This window comes from Geotrypetes seraphini, chromosome 4, assembly GCF_902459505.1.
Source record: "Geotrypetes seraphini chromosome 4, aGeoSer1.1, whole genome shotgun sequence".
Taxonomy (NCBI): domain Eukaryota; kingdom Metazoa; phylum Chordata; class Amphibia; order Gymnophiona; family Dermophiidae; genus Geotrypetes; species Geotrypetes seraphini.
Genome location: NC_047087.1, coordinates 13,343,402 through 13,358,087, shown reverse-complemented (window position 1 = coordinate 13,358,087; position 14,686 = coordinate 13,343,402). Strand labels below are relative to the sequence as shown.

Sequence of the window (14,686 nt, the reverse complement as noted above, 5' to 3'; positions counted from 1 at the left end):
TCTCTGTCTCCACCACCTAAACCTATCACCTTTTAACTTCATCCTATGTCCTCACTGCAGAGCTTTCTTTCAAATGAAAAAGACAACTCGCGCGCATTTACATCACGTAGGTATTTAGATGTCTCTATCATTTTCCCGCCCCCACTGTCAAGCCTAGACTTCATACAACGGGAGCATCCCCAACTCTCCAACACTTAGTTGAACTGCAGAGCTGGCAGAAAGGAAACAAGAAGCCATCCAAATTCAAAATCCTCAGCAAGACTTACAAAGAGAGCCAGTGAATATCAAATTGCTTTCTTCAGTTAAATATACTAACTTTCCAAGTAATTAAATTGTGATAAACTAATATTTCCTTGAATAAATTTGAAGAACTGCAGTAAAAAAAACAAAAAACCAACAACAGAAGAATACATATCAAAAAGCAATAGTTGCACTCCCAACTGGTCTAAACTCTTCCTTCTACCCAGTGCACTAGTCCTGTGATCACCTGTCAGTGCTGCAACGAACACTTCTTTGGCTCCATTGTTGTTGTTAGGTGCCATCAACTCGTGTTCGAATCCTAGCGGCTTGATGAATTGCAGATCTAAAAAGAAATCGGTTTTGTGCTAGTCTGGAAAGGTCCTCCAGCGTCATCCCTATGGTTGTTTTCAACGTGTCCAGCCATCTGATTTCAGGTCACCCTCTTCGCCTAATTCCTTCGATCTTCCCATATATGATGTCCTTCTCCAGTGATCTCTCTCTTCTGATGGTGTGAGTAAAATAAGACAGTCGTAACTTTATCATTTGGGCTTAGAGTGACAGAGCGGGGTTTGATCTCTTCCAGAATTGATTTATTAGTTCTTCTAGCGGTCCACGGCACGCCGAAAATCCTTCTCCAGAACTAAAGCAACATTAGGATGGCAAATCAGATTTTTCCCAGTGTGAAAAAGTGGTTGAACATTCTGCAGAGGCCCAAACAGTATCACTTCACTGAAATGCAGCTCAAAACATTGTAGCCTTAGATGGGAACAGAGCTAAGGAGGAGCTGTCACACCTAGCAGTCTCAAAATTCTTGCTATCAGAGAGCTACCTAGGAGGACTGGACTAGACCTCCATGACCGAGCTGAAGCACTCTTGGGGAGGGAGCTAACAACTCTCTGGCATACTCCCAGTCCAAATCTCTATTATAAACTATCTGAAGACTACTATATTTTCACCCATTTAACGCAAGCTCCCAGGGAACAGACCCCGAATTCCCGATGGACCACAAAGTAGGCTGGCTCCACAGGTACTCCAAGAGATTGATTGGTCTGTGAGCAGCAGCCCACCCTCATGGGTCTGCATCCTTTTCCCAGTGGAGTAAGCCCAAGAAGGAGACCTCCTTGCACCAATGCCACACAGGGACAAATAACCAATGGCCCAAAATACCCAAAAATAATAAGAAAGTAGAACAGATCAGACCCCAATTTCTCAGTTCACTTGAAGAAAAACTGAAGAGGAAGCTATTCTCCACTGCTGAAGGGAAGGAGTTGAAAGATCTGAGCGATATCCTTCTGCAAAGTTTGCGACTAAAGGAGGCCAACAGCTTCAATACAGAATCCTATGTCTTTGCAACAGAAGTGTTTTTATAAACCATGCACACCCTCTGCACACTATATCAAGGGTGCAAAATACTTGTACTGGTTACTCACAAGTGCTAATTACAAAATCAGCACATTTGTTTAAGGCTTTTGCTTTTTAGGTTTTTGCAATAGTAGTGCCTGAAAGAAGCTGAAAAGAAAAGCCCTTAAAAATAAAGTGTGTTAGTTTGGCAATTACTATGTCTTAGAAAAATAATCTAGTATAGTGCATGCTATATGCATAAAAATATAGTACTTGTTCTGCATCCATTCTAGAAACATGTGCATGTCCTCTCCGTCACTAGAAGGCAGCCAAGAAAGCACAGTTACTTACCGTAACAGGTGTTATCCAGGGACAGCAGGCATATATTCTCACATGTGGGTGACGTCATCTACGGAGCCCCGATGCGGAAGCATTTTCAAGCAAACTTGATTGAAGATTTAAGTTTGCTCTGCTGCTCCACGCATGCGTGCCTTCCTGCTCCACTAGGGGGTGCATCCCCTCGTGGTCTCCAGTTCACTTAACTAGCCAAGAAGCCAACCTCGGGGAGGTGGGTGGGTTGTGAGAATATATGCCTGCTGTCCCTGGATAACACCTGTTACGGTAAGTAACTGTGCTTTATCCCAGGACAAGCAGGCATGATATTCTCACATGTGGGTGACCTCCAAGCTTACTGAAGAGGGATGGAGGGAAGTTGGCAATTTAAGCAAATAGATTTCGCAACACCGATTGGCCGAACCGGCCATCGCTTCTGGACAGGGAGTCCAGACAGTAGTGGGAGGTGAAGGTATGAACCGAAGACCACGTGGCAGCCTTGCAGATTTCCTCAATAGGTGTGGACCTGAGGAAGGCTACGGAGGCTGCCATCGCTCGGACTTTGTGTCCCGTTACTCGACCATGCAGCGCGAGACCAGCCTGAGCGTAGCAAAAGGAGATGCAATCGGCCAACCAGTTGGACAAGGTGCGTTTGGAAACTGGGTGACCTAACCGGTTTGGGTCGAAGGACAAAAACAGTTGTGGGACCTTCCGGTGTGGCTGAGTGCGTTGGAGGTAAAAGGCTAACGCTCTTTTGCAGTCAAGAGTGTGGAGCGCCACTTCTCCGGGGTGAAAGTGGGGCTTGGGAAAAAACACAGGTAAGACAATGGACTGATTGAGATGGAAATCAGACACTACTTTAGGTAGGAACTTTGGATGGGTGCGGAGTACCACCTTGTCGTGATGGAATACCGTGAAGGGTGGGTCCGCTACCAGAGCTTGTAGCTCACTAACCCGCCGTGCGGACGTGAGCGCGAGTAGGAAAATTACCTTCCAAGTGAGGAATTTTGGATGGCATTTGTCTAGGGGCTCAAATGGAGGTTTCATTAGTTGAGCCAGAACCACGTTAAGGTCCCAAACCACCGGGGGAGGTTTGAGAGGGGGGTGGACGTTCAGCAGGCCCTTCATGAAGCGAGTGACTAAGGGATGGAGCGAGAGGGCTTTCCCTTCCAGGGGCTGATGAAAGGCCGCAATCGCACTGAGGTGTACTCGAATGGAGTTGGTCTTTAGGCCGGAATGAGATAGTTGAAATAGATAGTCAAGGACCAGGGGGACGGGGACCGACACCGGGTCCTGGCTGTGGGAGGAGCACCAGGTTGAGAATCTGGTCCACTTTTGGGAGTAGCAGGTTCTCGTCGAGGTTTTTCTAGAGGCCTCCAATATCTCCTTGACTGATTGAGACACGGGGAGAGCAGTCAGGGGGAGAGAAACCAAGCATTCAGATGAAGAGATTGAAGATTGGGATGTAACAGTGAACCCTGACCCTGTGACAGTAGAGAGGGAAACAGAGGCAGAGGCAGTGGATCTCTGACACTGAGTTGAAGTAGAAGGGAAAACCACGGCTGGCGTGGCCAGCGAGGGGCAATCAGGATCAGGGTGGCTTGTACTGTTTTCAGGTGGACAAGCGTCCGCAGTATCAGAGGAAACGGCGGGAACGCGTACAGGAACCTTCTCTCCCAATCGAGGAGGAAGGCGTCGGCCTCGAGCCGGTCCGGGGAGTATATCCGGGAGCAGAAGAGAGGCAGCTTGTGATTGTGAGGGGACGCGAACAGGTCTATTTGAGGCGTCCCCCACCGTTCGAACACTCCTCGTAGGGCCTGAGAGTGTAGTGACCACTCGTGTGGCAGGAGGAGGCGGCTGAGTCTGTCCGCCAGGCAGTTTTGTTCTCCTTGTATGTACACCGCCCGAAGGGAGGTGTTGTTGGAGATTGCCCATTTCCAGAGGCGCAGGGCTTCCCGACAAAGGGGCCAAGACCCTGTGCCCCCTTGTTTGTTTACGTAGTACATCGCTACTTGATTGTCGGTTCGGATAAGAACCACTCGGTCGCGGAGCAGATGTTGGAAGGCTACAGCTGCGAGGTAGATGGCCCGAAGTTCTAGCACGTTGATGTGGCAGCGGCGGTCTTGTGCTGACCACATTCCTTGGGTGCGTAGGCCGTCCAGATGGGCTCCCCAAGCGTACTCCGACGAGTCCGTGGTGAGTACCTTGCTGTGGGGTGGGGTGAGGAAGAGCAAACCTTTGGAAAGATTTGAAGAGTCGGCCCACCAGCGGAGCGATCGTTGCAATGAAGGAGTCACTGTCACGGAGTGGTCGATCGGGTCCCGGTCTTGACGCCATTGAGACGCCAGGGTCCATTGAGGGATTCTCAGATGGAGGCGGGCGAAGGGTGTGACATGGACGGTGGAGGCCATGTGGCCCAGGAGGGTCATCATCTGTCGGGCTGATACTGAGGTCAGCCGAGAGATCCTTCGGCTCAGACTTACTAACGCCTCCAGGCGCGGAGGGGGGAGGAAGGAACGGAGGCGAACCGTGTCCAGCGTGGCCCCGATGAACTGTAGGGACTGCGAGGGGCGTAGTTGAGATTTTGGGAAGTTTATTTCGAACCCCAGACTTTGTAGGTAGGTAATAGTCTGTTGGGTCGCTGAGATAACCCCTTCTTTGGACGGGGCTTTGATTAGCCAGTCGTCCAGGTAGGGGAATACCTGGAGGCCCTGGGAGCGTAAGGTTGCTGCTACCACCACGAGGCACTTGGTGAAGACCCGAGGTGATGATGCTAGTCCGAAGGGGAGGACTCGGTATTGTAGGTGCCAGTCCCCTACTTGGAAACGCAAAAACTTGTGGTGAGCGGGGTGCACTGGGACATGTGTGTACGCCTCCTTGAGATCGAGGGAGCAGAGCCAGTCGCCCTCGTCGATCAGGGGGTAGAGTGTTGGTAGTGAGAGCATCCGAAACTTTTCCCGTACCAGGAATTTGTTGAGGCGTCTCAAGTCTAGTATTGGGCGTAGGTCTCCCGTTTTTTTCGGTACCAGGAAGTAACGGGAGTAGAAGCCCTTCCCCCGTTGGTCGGGGGGGACCTTCTCCACTGCTCTCAGGCGAAGCAGGTCTCGAGCTTCGGAGAGGAGTAGAGGTAGCTGAGTCCGGTTGGGAGGGCAATTCCTTGGGGGATTGTCCGGGGGAATGGCCCGAAAGTTGAGAGAGTACCCTGATGAGATCACGCCAAGGACCCATGCGTCCGACGTGAGTTGTTCCCAGCGAGGGTAAAAGGCTTTGAGTCGACCTCCGATGGGAAGGCGGCCTGGGACTATGGCGGAGGGGGCCCGCCCCCTTCCGCGTGTCCCGTCAAAAGGACGGGGATGGTTTGGTGGTCGCGGGCGGTTGAGACTTGGGCATTGCCCTGTGATGGGCTTGCGGACGTCTGGGTGGGGGCCGCGAGAAAGCAGGGGTGGACTTTTGTGGGTAGCGGCGCGGAGGGGCCCTGTATGGCCTGGGCGCTGGCGGTTTGGGCTTTTGCCGGACAAGGGAGGCAAACGAGCGTTCATGTTCGGAGAGGCGTTTTGTCGCCGCCTCGATAGTGTCATCGAACAATTCCTTTCCCACGCAGGGGAGGTTAGCCAACCGGTCCTGTAAGTTGGGGTCCATGTCGACCAGGCGCAGCCAAGCTAGTCGGCGCATGGCGATAGCGAAGGCTTCTTCTCTGGAGGAGAGTTCGAAGCCATCGTAGGCCGCGTGGAATAGATGAAGGCGCAGGTTGGAGAGGGACTCTAAAAGCAGGCCGAACGTTCCCTGCCGGGAGGCCGGTAGGTCAGTCTCAAAGGCTCTCAATAGTCCAATGAGGTGTTTGAGGTATGATGTGAAGGTGAAAGTGTAGCTTTGCACCCTAGAGGCCATCATTGCGTTTTGGTATAGTCTCCTGCCGAACTTGTCCAGGGTTCGGCCTTCTCGGCCTGGGGGGACCGCTGCTGAGACCCGGGACGGGTGGGCCTTTTTCAAGGAGGATTCCACTAGCAGCGATTGGTGGGAGAGCTGTGGTTGCTCGAATCCCGGGTAAGGTACTGTGCGGTACTTGGCCTCCATTTTGGAGGATACGGCCGTGACCATGTAGGGGGTCTCCAGGTTCCTGAAGAAGGCCTGTTGGAGTACCGGGTTAGGTGGTAAGCGAAGGGACTCTCTGGGCAGTGATGGCATATCCAGCTCCGCCAGGTACTCCTTAGAGTATCTGGAGTCGGACTGGAGGTCTAAGTCCAATGCGTGGCCCATGTCTTGGACAAAGCGAGTGAAGGATGGGCGAGATGTCCCCGGGGCCCCGTGCGGGGTCGGGGAACGAGACCTTCGTCGGGTGGAGAAGGATAAGGAGGCTTCCCTCGAGTATCGAGGTTCATGCTCTGATCCATGCTCCGAGGCTGGGGAAGCACTGTGAGAGTGTTCCGGGGTTGTCGATCTTCGGCGTCTCGAGGAGCCCCTCGGAGACGATGCCGGGGTTAGGGGTACCGATCGATGTCGGATTGGTGACCTCGATCCGGACTCCCTCGGAGAATGCGTCCGAGGGGGAGTTCGGAGGATGCGCGGGTTGGAGAGTGATAACTCAGCCACCCTTAGTGGTCCTGTACGAGGTGTGGGAGAACGGCCTCGTAGGGTTGGTGAACCTCGGGCCTTCTTGGAGGTACGGCGGTTCGAGGTTTCTGTCGTTCTAGCCCGACGTTTTGCCCCTCGGCGGTCCGCAGAGGGGGAACGTCTCGGGCGCCTCGGCGAGGAGTCCGAGGAGGATGGGATGCGGCGAGGATTGCGCACCTTTCCTCGAGGTTGTTCGGTGTGAGGCTCAGGCTGGTCTGGCACATTCGAGGTCGAGGCCGATTGAAACTGGGCCATTGCAGCGGACAGCTCCGACGTGATCATCGCTCGGAGTAGGTCCTGGAAGACGGGCACGGACAGCATCGAAGGCATGTCCACTGCCTCGGTGCGCTCCACCGGGGGTGACCTCGTATCAGAGTATTCCCGTGTGGTGGAGGCATGGCCCGAAGGCTTGGAGGGCTTAGACGGGGCTGTAAGCATGGGGCTTCCGCCATGCGTCGCCGTTGTCCCCGAGGCTGGCTTCTTCGCTGTTACAGAACCTGAAGAGGGGACTTACCCGGAGCCGAGGCTTTCTGTTGTCCCGAGGACTTCGGGGTCGAATCTCGAGGTGATGCCGAGGTTTCCGGGGCCGAGGTCAAGGCCGGGGCCGAGGCCAGGGCCGACCTCGAGGCCGAGGTGGAGGGTTGGTCCGGGGTGAAGAGATCCGCCATGCGGGCTTTTCTTCGGCGGAGGGCCCGGTTTTGGAAAATAGCGCACTGGGGGCAGGAGTCGGTTGGATGAGTCGCCCCCAGACAAAGGATGCACCGGCGATGCGGATCTGTGAGAGAAAGAAGCCGCTCGCACCGGGTGCACTTTTTAAAGCCGGTCAAAGGCCGGGACATTAAATCGAAAGTAGCCGCGGCTCGATTAGCCACGCGGCCACGGGGACCCGGAAGCCTCCGGGTCGTCGAAAACGAAGCAGGAATCAAGTAAAAAGGTAAAGAATTCGCGCACAGCGACTTAATCGTGAAAAAACAAGAAAAAATCGCGGTGCTAGAAGGCAGTTGGGGCAGAGCCTGAAAAACACGTCTTCTAGGCTCGCGGAAAATTTTGAACTGGAGACCACGAGGGGATGCACCCCCTAGTGGAGCAGGAAGGCACGCATGCGTGGAGCAGCAGAGCAAACTTAAATCTTCAATCAAGTTTGCTTGAAAATGCTTCCGCATCGGGGCTCCGTAGATGACGTCACCCACATGTGAGAATATCATGCCTGCTTGTCCTGGGATAAACCTAGTTATGCTAAGAGATTTTTCACCTCATCCCAAAGATTACTACTTGGCACTAATCTATCCAAACCAAAACAAATCAAATGTGGAGTACCACAGGGGGCCCAATTCTTTTCAATCTCTAAATCAAACCAGTACTTGACATAGCCCAAAAATACCAAATCAAAATCTACTCCTTCACCGACATTCAACTACACCTACCACTAGGAGCAAATCGTGACACCCAGACCACAACCTTCACAACTCCTTATCCAAAATTAAACACTGGAGGACCTCGAACAAACTTCAACTGAACGCTTTCAAGACTGAACTACTATGGATTAGAAAAGAAAAATGCTCCTACACCCGCCCTTCCCTAACCTGGGAATCAACTACCTTGATGGCAATAGACGAAATACTGAGCTTGGAATTATTCTCGACTCAAACCTATCACTCTCCAAACACATACTACCTCCGCCGGTTCCAAAAGATAAGAAACTACTTCACGGAACAAGACTTCACCCAACTACTCTATGCCTTTGTCCTTACATGCCTGGATTACTGCAATGCTTTATTCAACGGTCTTACAGCAAAAAACACCAAATGACCACAGCGAGTTCAAAATGCAGCAATAAGACTACTGAAAACCCTACAAGCCTATGACCCAATCTCTCCAGCAATGGTGTCGCCCCACTGGCTGCCCATAACCAAATACTGCATTTTCAAAGGCCTAATGTTAGCATATAAATCCCTCTACATGATGACACCTAAATACTTCTCAGACAAACTTCCTCTCTACACCCCAAAGAGAACGATACACTTCCAAGATGAAATACACCATCAGGACATTCCCTCCAACTCCAGGCAGCCCAGAAACGATCCTATTCCCATTTCTTACAGCCTACCTCCTCACATCAGAGCCCTTAAAGGACTTCTTAATCTTAGAAAAGCTGTAAAAACCTACCTTTTTGCCTAGTCACTCCCTCAACCCTTCACCAGCATCAGTAAGTAATCCTATATGAAGATATATTGCCACACTGTATGTAAACCCTATTTTGTAACACTGAATGTAAACTGAAACCCAGTCTAAGCTCTTTAGGGAGGACGGGATATAAATCTAAATAAATAAAAAAGTGAACAGCAGCTGAGAAGAGTCAAGTATCTTTGCCTCTGCTACAGGGGTATTCTGTGTGTGTGTCTGCTTATGAAATGTGCACAGACCTCAACACCAGAAGAGAAGAGTTAGGCCTTCCGCTGCCATGTTCTTGCTCACATTGGACTGTAACAACGCCTCTCCTCAACTGGCTAGATGGTGGTGGTGCCTTTGATTTTTTTTCAAGAAAGCTGTCCGTGTCTTAGTAGTGTCTTAGTAGAGTCAGGTCTTCAATACAATACTGCACGAATCAAAGTGGCTTTCAGGGAGACAGAGGTAGGGTAGTCTTTGCATGCTGATATGGCTCTGATATTAAGGCTAGTCACCTGGAACAGCAGGAGCAACCAACATAGAAGATCCCTGAGAGAGAGGAATAGGATAATCCTTACGGTCTTGATGGACCATTGGACTGACCCAGTAAGGCTCTTCTTATGTTCTTATTTTATCCAAAACAAAAGTACGAAAGATCAATCAGGCAATACAAGAGTAATATGCCAGAAATCCAAGAAAACAGTAAATCTCCCAAGAACCCCAAACACAATCCAAGAAAACATTTTGGGCACTCCCTTAAGACTGCATGTATAGGCAGAAGGAAAGCAAAAGTACATAATGCCCAAAAACAATCTAAAAGGAAAAATGTCCAAATCTGGCATCAAGTTGACAGTGATGGCGAGGCCTCTCTCCACGGCAAATAAATGTCCCAGACATCCATGTTTTAAAACTGTAAGTTTCAACATCAAACAAATAAAGTCAAGTTTCCTCAACAACTGAAGAAAAGTGGGTACATAATGTTTCTTCCAATGAGCTGAGATTAACATCCTACGAGCAGTAAATAAATGGCATGCCAATATATGTCTATCTTTGGTAATATGTGGAGATTTCACATTTTATTTAGGTTCTTGAGAATACATTTCTCTAGTTATTAAAGTAAAGTTGAGAAGTAGAGGAATCCAGAAGCATTGTATCACTGGACATATCTACCAAACATGGTAGAAATCGCCCACTTCATTACATTCCCTCCAACATAATGAGCTTGTCATTCTTTAAATCCTATTCAAATGCTGGGGCGTATAATACCATCTATATAATAATTTTTGACCATTTTCATTCATACTACTAGCTATAGAAGTTTTCAACAGGTCTTTAAAACTACGTTTCCAGAATTCAGGAGACAAGGTCTCACCCATATCCTGGTCCCCTTTGAGTTATGTAGTATGTTAAAGGATTAGCCCGCACTAGAAGCGCTCGATAGAATAAAGATATTGATTCTCATTGCAGAGGTTTTTGTAGAGCTTGCTCTAAATAAGTATCTCTGGCCTTTTTATAGAGCAAATCTCTAAGTTAGGTGTAATAAAAGGATTCAGAATTAAGCAGTCCATATTCCTCCTGCAAAATATCCCACAATATTTCTCCTTGATCATTCCAATATCGGCCTAATGTACATAACGAGGCTTTCACCCAGCACAGAAATACAGGCCAGGAGCTGTCAGTTTGCAATCCCGGAGTATATAGGATAGCTGTGAAGCCATTCCCTTTCCTTTACCTTACACACCCCTGTTATACGAGGGTCATTTCATAAATAATGCACAGGTTAGCAACATTGGGGAGTGGATGATGCAATTGCAGTAAACCTTTTTTCACTTTCACTTCAGAGCTTGAAGCAGCAGGACGTGTGCTTAGGAGCTCTGTAGTGTATATAGTGTGGCTGTGACAAGTGTGGGAAATGGAGGCTGCAGGTGTTTCGGGTGCTGTGTCTCTTGACAATCAGAGATATCTGGACAATGCAACCGTGCTGAAACAAAGATTTGATGTTGAAGGCCAGGTATTCTTGAATCGCACTGTTGCTATTGATGAAACGTGGGTCAGAGACTTTGAGCTGGAACTGAAATCACAGTCTAACGAGTGGAGAGCTCCATCTTCCCCATGACCAAAAAAATTTCGACAAGCTCAATCAAAAGTCAAACAAATGATGATTTTTGCTTATGATCATGAAGGCATCATCATCACAGACAAAGTTCCATGTGAAAGAAGTGTCACAGCAGTATATTATCATGATTTTTTGCAAAAAATGCGCAGAAAAATGCACATAACTCGACCTCAGTTGCTCTTGGCTGGTGTTACCTTATGCTCCCTACATTCCAGACATGATTCCACCAGACTTTGACCTTTTTCCAAAGCTGAAACAACCTATGCGTGGACATCGTTTTGCATCTCTGGAAGAGCTTTCTTCCGCCAGTACTCGAGCCTAACACGGTTCGTGTTTTGAAAAACACTTCTTCCTCAGGGGTCCAAGATGCTCAGTACGTAGAATGTTAAGAAACCAAATAGATGAAATTGTACAAAATATCACGTAAAACAGTGTCCCTTAGTGCAGCATTTTAGACAGGAGAGTTTTTCGCCTGTTTTACGTGAGATTTTGTACAATTTCATCTATTCTACATACTGAACATCTTGGACCCCTGAGGAAGAAGTGTTTTTCAAAACACGAACCGTGTTGGGTCTGTTATGCCTGATAACAAGAACCAGTCTTTAGATACAATTATTTTATTCATGTTGTTACACATGTTTTTATGACTTTTATTGAATAAATTCCTGCACCTTGTACATTTTCTGCAGTTTTGTTTTATTATTTTGCTCCGCATCTTTTTCTGCAGTTCCTGTTGGTTTCTTTTTGCTTTACCAGTGAATGTTAAAACACATTGGACCCCCACAGCCTATTTCTGCAAACTCACAAAATGCTTTACAGCATTACCAGTAGCAGTTAGAAACTGAGCCAGCAAAGAAGCCGTCACCTCTTAGGCAGGATCCTATGTAGCTGTGAGAAAGCTTATTATACAAGAAAACTCGTGTTAGTACAACAGATATCAAACGCAGTAAGAGCGGATAGCGTAGCTGGTTTTAAGAAGGAGTTGGATGGGTTCCTGGAGGAAAAGACCATAGTCTGTTATTGAGAAAGACATGGGGGAAGCCACTGCTTGCCCTGGATCGATAGCATGGAATGTTGCTACTCTTTGGGATTCCACAATCTTGTTGTTTTCTGGGATTCCGGAATCTTGCTATTCTTTGAGATTCTATATAGAATGCTGCTACTCTTTGGGATTCTAGAATCTTGTTGCTCTCTGGGATTCCGGAATCTTGCTATTCTTTGAGATTCTATATGGAATGCTGCTACTCTTTGGGATTCTAGAATCTTGTTGCTCTCTGGGATTCCGGAATCTTGCTATTCTTTGAGATTCTGTATGGAATGTTGCTACTCTTTGGGTTTTGGCCAGGTACTGGTGACCTGGATTGGCCACCGTGAGAATGGACTACTGGGCTTGATGGACCATTGGTCTGACCCACTAAGGCTATTCTTATGTTCTTATTTTAAAGAATGATTAAGGGCCCCTTTTACAAAGCCACGGTAGCGATTCCCAACATGGCAATTCCTGCGAAGCCCATAGAAACTGAATGGTACCGCACAGGAATCACTACTAAAGCTTTGTAAAAGAAGCCCTAAGGTAAGTAATATAATCTTAGAGTAAAGAGAACACACAGCGTACCACTCCTGATTGTGAGGCCCTAGTCAATATGCATTGGCTAATGTCTTATTAATAAGATGCAAAACTATTCAGACAAAGCCCGTTCCCAAGACTGGAGAAGAATCCAAAGACACTGCACAACCAGGAAAAAGCAGGCTGTGTCCAAATCTCTCCCCAGGCTCAGACATTAAGGTACAACTCTGCGGTGGCAGCCACTCAGCCACACTCTGCATGCTCAGCACAGAAAGGGTTAAATCATAACAAGTACATACGGCAGGTGTACACATCTCTGTACTCCATGTGTTCATAATCGGGAAGGATTTTCATAAAGCGGCCTGACTTCACACGTGGGTTTATACCTGCACAGACACAGCAGGGTAAGTGCCAGAAAAGTCAGAATGGATCACTGTTCATGGGAATGATTACCCACTTATAGAACTGAACATCCTACAGGTCCTGCCTATCTTAAATGATGATGTCAGAAGTTTAAAGAGGTGGGTTTCTGTGATAACCATATTATACCAGGAGAAACAAACCCCACCTGAAAAGTCATTTAGCCAGGTGACTTCCCTCTAGGTGTATCCTTTTACTATGTCCACCTGCAAGAACATGACTGAATGTTTTCACAATGGGGGTGGGCAATTACGAACACGCTGGACCTGGAGTGTCCCACATTTGTCTTTTGCTCTTTGTAATATGTAGCCTGGGCTTGGAAGGGGAGGGTTATGGATGTAGGAGCAATGGCGTAGAAGGGGAGGTGGCCATCCACCCCAGGTGCCATCTTGCTGGGGGCACCGCTCCCCCCCCTTTCCCTTGTCTCTCTTTAATTTTCCCAGTGCAAGCAATATCACAAACTTGCTGCCTGTGCCAATATCGGCTCTCTGATGTCACTTCCGGGTCCCACACCTAGGAAGTGACATCAAGAGGGAGAGCCGACATGACGCAGGCAACAAGTTCGTGATACTGCTTACGCTGGAAAAACTGAGGAGGTATGGAGGAAGAGGGGAGGGTTTATCTGTGTTACAGCCCTCCACTGTGTAGGAGGGATATAATAAGGGAGTTTTTCATATGGTTAGATTGTTAATCTTTGCAAAGATGCTTAATATACTAATTGTCAGAACAGGAAATGTTTATATGTGTTTTGTTCACAAGCAATGCAAAGACAATAAAGGTATTTAAACATAATGGGAGTTATATGGGACTAATTAATTTAGAGGTGGAAAACACATCCCCAGTCAATGAGACTGGCACTATTAACCAATAGGCAGCTTTCATCCATATACATATAATGAAGGGGGGCAGTGCACCGAAATTCAACAGCGGCAGCCTTTTTGCTGTCCTAAGTTAACCGGAGAGTTTCTATACCGCAGGACTGTGAAGTTCTATGTGGTTTACAATGATTAAAAGATGTTACAGACTGAACAGAACTAACAAAGTTAAGAGCTAGTGATAAACAGCTCTAGAGATCAGATATTGTGGACTAAGATTGTACAGGTCAGTTACTTAAATACTTCAGGAACAAATATGTTTAGGTTTTTCCTAAATTCCCCATAAGTAGAAGGCATAAGCAGTTGTTCCAGGTCTTTACCCCATAATGCTGCCTGATGTGCGAGAAATCGAAGCTCAGTTTTTTTAGTGCCGGCCTCAGCAGTAAGAGCTCCAACGCGAATAGGAATTCTATGAGTGTCGGAGCTGCTACCACCATGGCCACTGCTAAAAACCGTGCTACGGGTTTTTTTAAGGAGGGGGGTTAATTTACTCTCTTTTCCAAGTGGTGTTCACCAGAATCAGAGAAAGTTTTCTCCAGGGCTATTACAGCCCCTCGAATTTTGTGTCACACCTTTACTAAGTTTGGGACTATCTGAACAGTTTTTAAGCAATAGATATATTAGTTAATATAACTGCCTTTTCAAAAGAGATTCACCCAAAGCAGTTTACAATTCATTGTAATAGTAATCAGGTACTCTTTAAGTATTTTCCCTATCTGTCTCAGGCTAAGTTTGTGGGACTTGGGGACAATGGAGGGTTAAGTGACTTGCCCAGAATCACAAGGCGAAGGCTGGGATCAAACTCACAACCTCAGGGTGCTGAGGCAACAGCTCTAACCACTAGATCACCTCCTCCACTCCATATATATTCGCCTGAGGAGCTGGTAGCACCAAAACAGGACATATACTCTAGTCATCTCAGTTCAGGGCAGAACCCTCCTAAACTTTCTAATCCATAGCCACTCTGCAGTACTCGAACGCATAAAAATGAATTTGACCCGTGAAATGGGCAAATAT

General features: G+C 47.9%; 1 protein-coding gene across 3 annotated transcripts in view; it reads right to left on the bottom strand.

Moving 5' to 3' along the window:
• Positions 1–14,686, bottom strand: part of FBXO31 (F-box protein 31) — a 102,053-nt gene that overhangs the window by 52,264 nt on the left and 35,103 nt on the right. The window contains exon 3 of one of the 3 annotated variants that reach the window (XM_033942220.1): positions 12,674–12,760. The exons of the other annotated variants lie outside the window; for them this stretch is intronic. Coding sequence (XP_033798111.1) covers positions 12,674–12,760 — 87 coding nt within the window. The remainder of the gene's footprint in view (positions 1–12,673; positions 12,761–14,686) is intronic. 3 annotated transcript variants of the gene reach the window in all.